Genomic DNA, 12,771 nt, shown 5'->3' with positions numbered 1-12,771 from the left:
CGTGCGCTCTCAGTTTCAGACAGGGAGGAAAAACGCGGAAGTCATGGGTTTCCCTCTCGCCTCCTCACACACGCCTCCCCTTCTTTCACGGCTTGTGCAGGAGGTGAGAAAATCAGACGCGCAGACTTTCCGCAGCTCTCCAAGCTCTTGCGCAAGTGCGCACTGAAGGCAACTGGTGCGGTGGAAAACGAAAGGGAGAGAAAAGGCGCAGCGTCTCACTTCTCTACCTTCCGATACAGTCAAACAAAGCATCACCTCTCAGTCCCCACTCTGTACCACTGGCAAAACAGGCACCGTGGAGATAATGATAGCATGAGACCATCAGTTGAATTTGGGGTCAGTTGCCATTTAGGATAACCATTGGCAACCTCAGGCAGAAGAGCAACATGAGAGATGCTGGGATACGGTGAGTCATATATCAGCAGTGTGTATGTCATCACAGACCTTGAAAAAGCCCACAACGTCACACTTTCAGGTTGACATACCTGGCACAATTCTGGCATAGCCAGAAATGGGATGTAGCCCCAGATGTGTGTCGGAGAGAGAGAGAGAAAGAGAGATGGGTATCAACAGGTCCTGGAGTTACAGACATCACAAGAAATTAGCGATAAGGTTTTTCTCGCATTGCTCAGCCACCCTGCCAGCCAATCACATGCCTTTTTAATTTGTTGCAGTGAGAAGTCTCAAGCTGGACGGGAATTCCCCCCCCCTCGGTAGCTACTGTATATGTGTGAGAGAGACATGAAAGACAGAGAGGGAAGGAAGAAAGAGGGGGGATGACAGAGTTTCCAAAGAGATGCCTTCATTATGTACATTTTTATATGGGACAATAACTTTGATCTACTTTTACATGGTGCATTAGAGCATGGAAAGCAAGTGCTTTTATCAGTGTAGCAGGTTGGGTTTCCATTTTGACAGAGATTGCTCATAAACAGTCGTAATAGTAAAAATAGGAATGAAACTATCAGGGTTGCGTTACACTGCAAATTGTCTTCAGTCCTGAAAATGACACTGTGACATTTAAAAGTAAAAATGTGTCGATCCTTTTCTCTATCCTTTATATCACCTTCACATCACGTTTCTATATATCGTTTTGTCTGTGGGAAAATGCCAATGTGCACAAAGTGAACCAGAAACTGACTAATCTGCACAGAGGCCTGACCAACTCTGGTCATCAGTGGCTGATGAATGAATGTGCAGCAGTCAGATTACTCAATCTGGTGGGAAGCCTACACAGAAGAGTGGGGGCAGTTTTAGCAGAGATGCGTTTAAGCGTCAATTCTCCCTTCACACCTGATCGTGTTGACAAAACTATAAATGTTTTGTTCCTATCTTTGGTCTAGTTGAAGGACAACCTCCATTACAAATCAACCTCAGTGATTTTATTGTCCTTTGTGTTTCCTTTGAAATCACAGAAGTATCACATTGAAGTTGCAGCATAATTCTCACACACTCTGCTGAACTGTGATCCTTTAACCCCAGTGTGGCTCTGAGGATGGTGGTGCTGGTCATTTGGTTGTGACTAAATACTTGCAAAAACAAGTGGACTTCATCTCAGCTAAACTTTACATTAATGGTAATGAGCACATTTATGCATGCATGTTAATGTGCTCACTAAGAATATTGTGGACATGGGAAGTAAGTATTACATTAAACAGCTATCAGCTTGCTACAAGATGAACAGGAGATGAATAGATCTTGAGTTTATTAGTTTGTTCCAGGTGAGCAGAGTCATAGTTTGGGAAACAGATGCAGTAATTCAGGAATTGATCACCTGTGTTTTAGCACAACTGGTGTAATTACTGGTGAGGGTTTTCCACCATTTATCAGGTTTCCATCCATCTGACCTAATAGAGGAGAGTTTACACTGAGGTTTATGTTAATCACTTACATGCTCCATGATAATCAACAAATAATCAGCTGATCAGATTTGCACAGTTTGCTAAAAGAAAAGTTAAGGGAATGTTTGTGGTTGTTACTGAAAGGGAAGTGAATGTTACATATATAAATACAGGAAGTAACTGTCACTGACAAGGTCTAAAGATCAGAAAACTGCACTATTGAGACAGCTGTACGTGCAAAGTGGGAACACTTTTCGTCATCAAAGTTGATTGATTGATTGATAGATTTTCTGTGACAGAACATGCACAGTAAATAAATTATAACGTACATTAATGCAGGTGGACTGAATTCAAATGTGGAGCCAAAGAGTTGTCACAGAAAGTGCTGAAGATAAATGACGCACATTATTGCTAATTTGACTCATTCCACTTCTATGAACCCTATAGATATCTTAATGAGTATCATTTTTGCTGTGTATTTTCTTCCATTTCTCTTTGTTGTGTGATTGTTGTTATATTTATTTTTGACACTTTCAGGAATCTTGCTATTGTAAAGTGGGAAATCACTGAGCAACTTGCAACTGTTGCAATGTTCCTGATCTTGGTATATTATAGGGCTTCTGAAATTTCTAATGGTCCAAACAAGAGTCTACTACATTATTGTTCTAATAAAGTACCTATATTATGATTATATTTTTATGGTTGTTAGAGAACATTTGTTATTTCTTCCCTCTGCAGAAAAGTAAAAATTAAGGGAATACATGCATTTGAAGAACAAAACATTAAATCAAGAAACACAGATGATTCCTGATGTCTTTAAGAGTACTTACCAACAGTAGGGATGCATGACTGTAAATGATCAAACTGTATTTATTCTCATTTACATTTACCCATGTACTTTTCTTAACTACTAGTAATTCCTGTTGCTGTAGTGTTAGATGAATATTGTTTATGGTTTCACTGCATTACATTTACAATTCTCTTCATTTAACTAAATACTCCTAAAACATAAAATCTATATTTTAAACATGTTGGCAGCATGTTATCCTTATCCTATTCCACCAGACCACCTGATCTGCACTGCACATACACATTTACAGTATATTATCCACGTTGGTCCTGTGTTAAAACGAGTTCTTTTGGTCTAATCTCAGGGTTCCCACCTACACCATGGTTGCTGTTAGAATTGCGTATTTACTTGTTCATGTTTTCCCCTGTGTGTGCTGACGTTTTCTGGCGGGACTTTGTTTCATTTTCTTAGAGAGCTCAGGTTAGGTTACAAAGAATTCACATGTGAAAAAGCTCTCGGAGACATTTTCTGGGACGTTGCCGTATACTGGTGATTTACAGCTCTCCCGCCACATTTACTGTTGATCGAATCTAATCATATGCCATGCAAACTGTAAAAGTGCTTAGGTGATCAAAACGTCATGAGGCATGACAAGTGAGAAAAGGCAGCGGGTATGATGGGAAAAACGGCTTGGGCTGTTCCTGTGGGGGAGTGACAGTGATAGAGAAGTTAGGCTGAAACAGAGAAAATGAGAAATTTAGCATTACAAGTATGACAAATACGAAGTAGAATGTCATATGCTACTGCTTTGCAAAAAAACCCAAACCCTCTGTTCCCTAATGAAACTGACCACACATACAAACCATCAAGCACAATTATGCGCATGCACACACACATACAGACAAACACATAGAAAGAGAGAGAGAGAATTCCTCAAAAGTTTCCATGTTTGTTTAGGAAAGCTTAATGTTACAATAAAAACAAGCACACCTCATCTGATTGTCGGGATTTGCTTTCACTTTATGCTGCTGAATTGAATGTAATGGAAGGTTTTGTGTGGGTGTGCTTATGTGACAGAATCAGATTTGTCTCTCTTGATAATTTACATTTAGTTTCAGGAGTACAGAACCACTGATGAAGTTTATCAACTCGTTGGTAAATGAAAAACCTTTCCCAGGCCTCTGCTTTTCCACTTTTAATTGAATGAAAGTGCTGTATGTCATAAGTCAGGGAGATGTGTCATACGGAGGAATGGCTCTTGACCTTCCTTACTGAAAATGATGAAACACTATAGGTCAGTCAAAGAGTGGCAGCATATGCTTTTATTTTGAATAGGGATTGTTGAATTCACCATTTCTAGTTAACAACCCATCTTTTTTTATTGCCAGTCTTGGCAATAATAGAAAATGACACAGGTTACATGATGCAACAAGTGCAAGGGGATTTTCGCAAACCCAGTGTCTTAATCTAATACTTTAGGTTCAGCATTTCAGCATTTACACTGACACTGACAAGATAAAGCAGCCAGAGTACGCATCACTGAATGGTAAAAGTTTTGTGTTTCCCATAGAACTAGTCTGTTATCATCTAACGTTAGCTAGACCAGCCACAATAAAGTCAACACAAAACCTTTCGTTTGCCCCCAGTGTTACATACAGCTCTCACACATCTATCTAATGTAAACCTTAACAACCATTAATCCATTTGCTATACTATTTAAGTACAGTACACTTTGGTTGTATGTCAAAGTAGGCAGAAAAACTAAACAGTCAAAAGAATGTAAAAATAATTATAATCATAATAAATAAATAAAATGAAAAAAGGCAGGTGAATCAGTAGGAGAAAAATGTCTTTGTTGGTGAAACACTGCTGGTGTAAATTAAACATTTCAATTAAAACCAGTTAATTAAAAATTAAGTCAGTCGTATTTGAATTTTCATTTCAAGACCATGGAATCACCTCTACACGCACACACACACACAAACCACACACACACACACACACACACACACACACACACACACACACACACACACACACACACACACACACACACATAATGACCTAGTCTTAACCCTCCCACTATGTGTCCTCACTTTATTAGCAAACTAACAAAGTAACAAGTACCATCTCTCTCTCACACACACAGTTTTCATATCCATATGCGGATTTTCTGTGGTCAGGCAGACCTTGGCCTTTTTGATTAAGAAAAAAAAAAAAGACACACTAACAATATGTGCCTGGGTTTTCTCACAGGGAAAGCACTGACTCTTATTTCACTTCGTTGTTAGAAAAGTACTGGCTCCATCTTATTCTCTCTGTTTTGGTCTATGTGGCGAAACAAAAACAGAAATTGCTGACCATCAGCAGAGGTGACAAATGAAACCCTGCAGTGGGTTTGCTGCCCTCTACAGCAGAGGAATCATTTCTTCCAAATTCTCTGCTACGGCTGCAATTTTACTGTCAAAACAAGTGCAGAAACAGACTTCCCCATTCTTATTATAGAGTCAAATTACACAACTGTTCCACTGCTCTCATTTTTTACTACACGACTTCGGTAAATAAAGGAACTTGTACTGATTAGGTATGACATGTTTTTACGTTAAGGAAACTACAAACTATGCTATCTTAGGCCATTAGAAATACTCCCTGATCTCATTCACAGAGAAAAGAAAAGCAAAGCAAAGCAAAAAAAAAAAAAAGAAAAGAAAAGAAAAGAAAAGAAAAGAAAAGAAAAGAAAAGAAGACAAAATACAAAACAAATCAGTTCAGTCAGTTTGAGTATGTAGGATCCTAAAAACTGGAAACAAAACAAAACAACATAATAACAAAACACAACTCTGTAAGCGCTATAGGTGATAAAACAGAACATGATTTACTACCAATGGTAAATTACTAATTCCTTATGGGAATATTTTATAATGATAAAATCTATAAATCTTCTAGTATAAATAAAAACTTATTTGAGAGTCAGACAAAAACAATAAGCAGTAACAATAATGTCCTAAGTATATTTGTTTGCTGTCAGAGTATTTGTTTTATGAATGTGAAAACACATTACAAACAAGATAAAATGGGTTTAATTAGCGAGCTGACTGTATTCAGTCTTTGTGCTGAGCTAAGCTAACCAGCTGTTGACTTGAACTTCATACATAAGTCGTATCAAACTTCCCCTCCAGCGCTCAGTGGGAGAGTGTGCTTCCCAAAAAGGTTGAAAATAAATTATTTACTGAACTTTGAGGCGGCATTTCTAGAAATATCACATCACAGAGGAATCTTCTCCATTTTTATGTCTCACTTTCTGGAAAACACAAAAGAGTGGATTTCTGTTTAACTCTGAGAGATCCAAAAAAACAGATAAAAAAAAAAAGCTGCATGGGCTTTTTTTTAATAAAAGCTCTGTAAATCAATGTCACCAAAGTCCTGTCAACCTGAAATTTGATCAGCCTTCATACAGTGAAAGACGGTTTTGACTTCTTTTACACAGCTTATTTGTATTTTGCTCTAATGACAGTTTGTTGTCAATTATGATGCCCAGGTAATTAAAGGGCTCAAATGTTTCTCAATTTATGACTGAACCTGACGGAAACTGCTGCATTATGTATGTATGAGAGGGAGAATGCAGCCCTGTGGAGACCAACTGGTACTGTGGTCAGGGTCTGAGAAGTGTCCTGCAGGTTAAAATGTCTTAAATCCGGATTATTAGAGTTATGGTGCAAACCAAACTCTCCTAACTGCTCACAGAGAGAGTCTTTACTGTCAGGTGGGGCACAAACAGTAGTCACAGCATGATCTCCACTCTCTTGCATGTGTTTCTACTGTAGATGAAGTTGAGGAGAGCTTATGGGGGGCATCCTGCGCCCCCTGTTGGTTCAACAAAGCAACTGCAAGTGGTTCAAAAGGTGACTTGTTGATTGAAATTTGCTTTCTAATCAATTTATTTACATTACTTTAAATCTCAAATTATTTCATTACCAGTGATGCTAAGGCTACAGGAATATAGTAATTTAGTGAGCCGGGCTGGGAGAGTTTAGTAACAGGTACGACACTCGAGTGCTTCCATCTGAGGGAAAAACTGAAAACGCAACGAAATAATTTAACCAAGCTGATCACAACATAACCTGTTGTTGTTCAAATACAGGGTTTATGTAGGAATAATTGCGCAGATTATTGTTTTTTCTTGCTGGACATCAAATCTGGAATAAAAGTTTCTGGGGTCTTGAGCCAGGTGAAGATGAAGAAGTGAGATTCTTTCTACGTCTCTCATTCAGTCCAACCATGGTCCTGATGTTATGCCAAGCTGTTAGTGCTGAGTTTGTGTTCCACTTTATGTTTGCATAATAACATATAAAAGTGGTGTTCAACAGTTTAAAGAAGAAATATGACGAATCACATTCCCAGTGTTGCTGGTAAACGCTTTAATTAGTAGTTCAATATAAAAATGAAGGTGAAAGGTCGTAGGGATGAGAAATAGCTCCCAGACTGCATCCATCATGCGGGAAAACATCAGTCATCATGCTTTATGATGCATTTTACGCGTACGCACTGAATTTACCAAATACCTCTGATTGGTAGAGAGGGAAAGGGAGAGAGGGAAAGGGTGTGGGAGAGACAGAGTACGTGTGTGTGTGTGTGTGTGTGTGTGTGTGTGTGTGTCTGTGAGAGAGAGAGAGGGAGAGAAAGGGAGATTTTACCCCCGAGGGTCTGTTTCGCAACCAGTGCGGAGTTTTCACCAGCACCGTGGTGCATTTCTTCATGGTGACGGGCTCCCTGCTGCTAGTCAGGACAGATCCTGCAGACTGTGTGATGAAGTTTAACATGCGTAAAAAGCACCGTTTGTTGTGACAGCTAAGCAACACGTGCTGCAGGGAGCGTATTAAATAGCGTGGAAGCGTGAGAGTTTACTGTCACTCTCACCGCAGCTCTGCGCGGGGCGCTCCCGAGCTTTGGATGCCAACAAGTTTTCCACTCGGAGCCAATCGTCATGTTGGATAAATGCGGGCATCAGAGCGTCTCCGGCGCGGATCTCCAGCTCAAACTAGATAACAAGAGCAGTGTGGCAGCAGCAGGGGTGGGGATGGAGAACGACACTGGGAAGAAACTCATAGAAATAACTGGACCCGCTTTATCCAAAAGAAGACTTTTGGTCGGCTTGGACCTTCTCTGTCTCTTCCTGGGTAAATATAAACTCCAATAAGATACTTGGGATACTTTCTGTTGCTGTAAACTCACTGAATTAGGACTCTTTTACTCATGTACTGTATCTTTACCTATTCCACAGCTGACGCACACAGTTACCAACGTGTTTCAACTATTCAGTGAATGATCAAGAAGTCAAACAGCAGAAATGATGAAGCTTTTTTTTTTCTTTTTGAGGCAAATTAATGTCAACTATTATTATTATATTCGTACAGTGCAGGTAATTTACTCTTCAGTGTATATGTCATTACTTTCTATTATGTCCAACACTCGTGAGGGGCTCAGTTCAACAGAGGCATGCGGGCCTGAAGAAACACAATTCACCAACTACCACCTGCTTTGTAAAGAAACAGAAAGAATAAAAAGGGAAACCGTTTGCAGAGACATCTCACTCTCTCCATTTACATGTTTTTCCACTCATGCGCGCTCCCGAGCACCTCCGTGCCAGCTGGTTTGTGCATTGCCCAGGGAATTTTACAGTTTCCATGACAACCTCCTGTTCTCAGGGTTGAGTCTGGGATGGGGGGGGGGGGGTGTGTGTGGGGGTGGGGGGTGTATTTGGTATAAATAAATAAATGCACGATCCACGAGCACTACAAGGGTGTGTGAGAGCGCCTGTGACTGTAGTAGGTGTAGACCCTCCTCATGGTTCCCATATGTGACAGGGGGGTGATTATGTAACGTTGGCTAATTGGAAAAAGCTGGACAAAGTGATGCATAGCAGTACTCCACCAGATTGGACATGTACAGTAGGGACGAAGCCTTGCAAGAAGTCTGTGTGTCTCTCTTTCTATCAGTTGTTGTTGAGCTCTCTCTCCTGCCCCACTGTTTCTACTGTGTGTGTGTGTGTGTGTGTGCAGGCATGCAGGGCTGAGAGACAGCGAGAGATCGGACACTCAGGGACGAACAGTGATAGCGTGAGTCTGGTTCTGCTCTTCTTCTTTTTCTTCTGAGAAAGAAAGAGAAAGAGTTGATCCGAACTCACAAACACCACTTGTTTCTCTCTTGCTCAACAGAAGTGTATGCACATACACACACACACACACACACACCAAACACACCAAACACACACATGCACAGTTCAAATTTGGTCTCTGTTGAGACTCGGCCTGCCTGCTTTACTCTTCTGTTTCTGGTCTCAATGGATCCAGCCTGCATTCAGTCAGGAAATGGGGGCTTTCTGCTGCTGCTTGTATGGACTTCTTTGGTCCCAGTGGAGCAGTGTTGTGACCCTCACATTCCTAATGGCTGTCTGAAGAGTTAGCTTCTCCAGAGAAAACTCCAGAGAGTTCCCACACTTAGTTTCCCGTAAAACTACTCCTCATCTGACCTTTTGCTTCATCTCCTCTGCTCCACCATGTCATTTAAACCATGAGTTTTGTCACAGTGTTGAATTTCTGTTATTACTGCCTTTATTTTTTTGTATATTTATTGTAAGAATCGACCTCCATCTGTGACTGAGAGGTGTTGAAGATCTGCACTGATGTGTGGTACTGAACCTCTATCACCTGAAATGCGTCCATAGGACTATCTCTCCGTTCCTTCATAGATATTTGTGTTTTATCATTTAAAATGTGTCTTCGTTCCTGCTTTTCTTGACATGTAACTCAGACTGCATTCGTGCTCTTCTCCGTCGCTCCCTCTCAACCATGTTTCTCCTCTTTACTCCTGCCACATGTCATCTCCAGTTTCTTATCACAAAGAAGAATATCTATACTCCCACTGGGCATTGTTACAGTATCAAATCATATCTTTCCTGGTCTGATTCCTTTCATCTCTCTCTTCCTCCTCCACCCCTGCAGCTTCCATCCCATTCTTTGCATGTGAGCTGAAGGCAGTGCGTCCTTACAGAAGGGGCTTCGTATGCGGGGACCCCAGCATTACTTACCCCTATGTGCACACAGAGGCCATACCGGACGAATTACTCATCGCTGGAGGCATCATAATCACTGGCCTCACTGTGAGTAGTCATCATCTTTAGCATTCATGACACAGCAGGCATGGATGACTGATGAGCAGTCAGTCTGTTAGTCATTTTACGTGTGTACAGAATGTAAAATGAAAGCTGCTGTATTGCATTTACTTCCAGATCGCCCTAGGGGAGTGTTATCGGGTGCGTTTCCAAGGCGTCAGCTCCAAGGCCTTCGTCAGGAACCTGTACATATCGTGTCTGTACAAGGAGCTTGGCTGCTTCCTGTTCGGCTGCTGTGTCGGCCAGTCACTGACCAACATGGCAAAGCTGAGTGTGGGCCGGCTGCGACCACACTTCCTGTCTGTGTGTGGTGTCACCTATGCGTCGCTCAACTGCACGCCGGGAACCTACGTTGCAACAGTGAGCTGTCGTCAACCTGACCATCGCATAGAGGAGGAGGCCAGGTGTGTGTGTGTTTATGCACCATAGTTATGAGCTGTATTGTTGCTCTGTGTGATTCTAAATACTTGTTGTTTTTATTTTAGGAAGTCCTTCTTCTCTGGCCATGCTTCCTTTGCAATGTATACAATGCTCTATTTAGCAGTGAGTATCTCTTATGTGTCTAGCCAATGCTCTCTGTCACACATTTTCTCTCCCATACACTCTGTCACACACCCTAGCAAACCTAAACTGTCTCTCTAATATCCAATTACCGAAGTAGAATGAATGAAACGCAGACCCCTCATCAGTCCAGTTAGCAGCAAAAAATGAGAGAATGAAAGAGGAGGAGAAAGAAAAGGGCTGAAAGGAGAAGTGGGACAAACAGAGACAGCTTTGTGCTGCTGTGGGAGGAGTGTGACCTCGCCTTACCGCCTCACTGCTCTGCTCTATTGTGTCAGTGTGTGTGTGTGTGTGTGTTGTTTGTGTGTATCTGCGTATGTGAATGTGTGCAATCTTGGCTTGCTTGTTTGTGATTGCTGTCCCCAACTGTTACCCTTCCTCGTGTTACCATTAGTGAGGGAAGAAGAAAGGCTTATTGATTAACCAAGAAGCAACAACAAGATTGCTCATCTTCATCTGCATCATCACTAGACACACTATATCTTATATACTGGATGTTATGAATCTCACAGGAGGTAGGAGACATACAGATGGGTGAAAAATTCAATTCAATTCAGTTTTATTTGTAAAGAGCCAAATCACAACATAAGTCATCTCAAGGCACTTTACAGTGTTTAAGGTTTAAGAGCTGATGAAATATAACTGTATACAGAATTACATAGAAAAACAACAACCCTACTTGAGCAGCAGTAGGCGACAGTGGAGAGGAAAGACTCACTTTAGATTGTGAAATCTTCAACAGAACCAAGCTCAGGGTGGACGGCCATCTGCCTCGACCGGCTGGGGTGAGTGGATAAGGAGAGAGAGAAAAGAACAGCAGGCAACAAAAACATCGCCAACAATTTTAAGTTCAAACCAACATAAAGTATCTCAGTCTCAGAGTTAAGCCAAATACGACTCTCTAGATTCACAACTTTGGTGTATTTAGCCTATTGTCAATTCAGAAGTAAAAGCCAGTATAACCTGACTCTAATAGAGAGTGTTGAGATGCATTTACAGCAAAAGCATCAACACCAAGTTAAAATAGGAGCAGATCAGAAAACAAGCTTATAACATCCTAAAATACAGATCAGACATGTGCAGAGGGGAACACAATCCAGGATAAACACAGGGAAAGTGATCATATATTGTACTATGCACTGAATGACGTGATGTCTGTTTTTGTCAGTTTTACCTACAGGCGCGGTTGACGTGGCGTGGGGCTCGGCTGCTGAGGCCTGCACTTCAGTTCTTCCTGGTCCTGCTGGCAATCTACACAGGCCTGACCCGCATCTCAGACTACAGGCACCACCCATCAGATGTGCTAACAGGCTACATACAGGGAGCTCTCACTGCTTACTGGGTGGTCAGTATGCATTTTCGTTTGAGTTGTTGTTTTTTGATCATCTGTGCATGTCTGCATGTCGTGCATCCTAAAGTGGGCATGTTTTTGTGTCTGTGCTTTCAGGCCTTCCACATCTCGTCCATGTTTAAAAGCGCCATTTCCGACCTGTCTCCCACTGAGACACTGGACAGTCCACTGTCGCCAAACCATAGTGTCTGCTAAACCTCACCTCCACAAAATCACCTCCCACCCACTGCCTGTAATCTGGTTTGGATATGTCAAGAATGTGAGACCTTTTCCTGTGAAGTCCAACCACATACCTCAGTATTCAAGCAGAGTGCGCACGGAAGAGAGAGCACAGCTTGTGAGATGTTGTGTGCGGCTGAAAGAAAAACATATGAACCAAGAGAAAGGAAGAGGGAGGGTGCTGCTCAGCTCAAGTGTTGTGTAAGAATACTTGACTTTTTGTCCTTGTGACTGTCCTGAACTGAACACATAGATATATTTACCTGTCAGATGAGACTGAACAACCACTGTCACTGTATACGTCACATGTACAGCATATACCTTATATACTAAATATATACATTTTATATACAGTATACTTCTTTTGTACAACTCATTTGATACTTTGAAAGCACTTTTTTTAAATAACAAGTTAGTATTATTAATTATAATCTTGCGTTGCCTTGGTAAATAGGATGTAATATATTTTTACATACTTGTAATATACTGTATCTAGCTATTGTTACAATAAACCAGTGAATGTAATGTAAAGGAAAGCACAAATAGTGAGATAGCAACTCATTGTCCAAATGTGTTGTGCCAGTAGGTGTGATAGGATGAGTCCCTCCGTCTGTGTGCAGTCTGTCATGTAGCTTACTGATGAGAGAATGACTATGAGACATGAGTCTACACATACTGTATAATCCGTGACTGAATGAAAAGCACAGATGCTACTAGTCCTTAGCCATTTTGTTTATGATGCTGTATATGTTGTGAGGCTAGCTGCCAGTCTATGTGGGCATACATCATTAAAGTGATTTTTTTTTTAAACCTGTGTCTCAGATGAGTTTGTGATTTT

General features: G+C 41.2%; 1 protein-coding gene across 1 annotated transcript; it reads left to right on the top strand.

Moving 5' to 3' along the window:
* The first annotated feature begins 7,382 nt into the window (after nt 1–7,382).
* On the top strand, nt 7,383–12,721 carry LOC113161331 (phospholipid phosphatase 3-like). Its single transcript, XM_026358850.1, has 6 exons — nt 7,383–7,808; nt 9,633–9,790; nt 9,920–10,206; nt 10,288–10,345; nt 11,532–11,708; nt 11,811–12,721. The coding sequence occupies exons 1-6, from the start codon at nt 7,616–7,618 to the stop codon at nt 11,907–11,909; spliced, it is 972 nt and encodes a 323-aa protein (XP_026214635.1). The 5' UTR covers nt 7,383–7,615; the 3' UTR covers nt 11,910–12,721.
* Nucleotides 12,722–12,771: the final 50 nt, after the last annotated feature.

The sequence above is a fragment of the Anabas testudineus genome, chromosome 1, assembly GCF_900324465.2.
Source record: "Anabas testudineus chromosome 1, fAnaTes1.2, whole genome shotgun sequence".
Lineage (NCBI taxonomy): Eukaryota > Metazoa > Chordata > Actinopteri > Anabantiformes > Anabantidae > Anabas > Anabas testudineus.
Note: the sequence above shows the minus strand (reverse complement) of the source record. Positions and strands in the feature narration are given on the sequence as shown.

What these genes read in the sequence shown, in the direction of transcription:
- LOC113161331 (XM_026358850.1), top strand. Translation starts at nt 7,616, where the DNA reads ATGTTGGATAAATGCGGGCATCAGAGCGTCTCCGGCGCGGATCTCCAG. An exon ending in CCTTCTCTGTCTCTTCCTGG is followed by an intron (nt 7,809 to 9,632) that starts GTAAATATAAAC and finishes CCACCCCTGCAG; the next exon opens with CTTCCATCCCATTCTTTGCA. An exon ending in CGCATAGAGGAGGAGGCCAG is followed by an intron (nt 10,207 to 10,287) that starts GTGTGTGTGTGT and finishes TTTTTATTTTAG; the next exon opens with GAAGTCCTTCTTCTCTGGCC.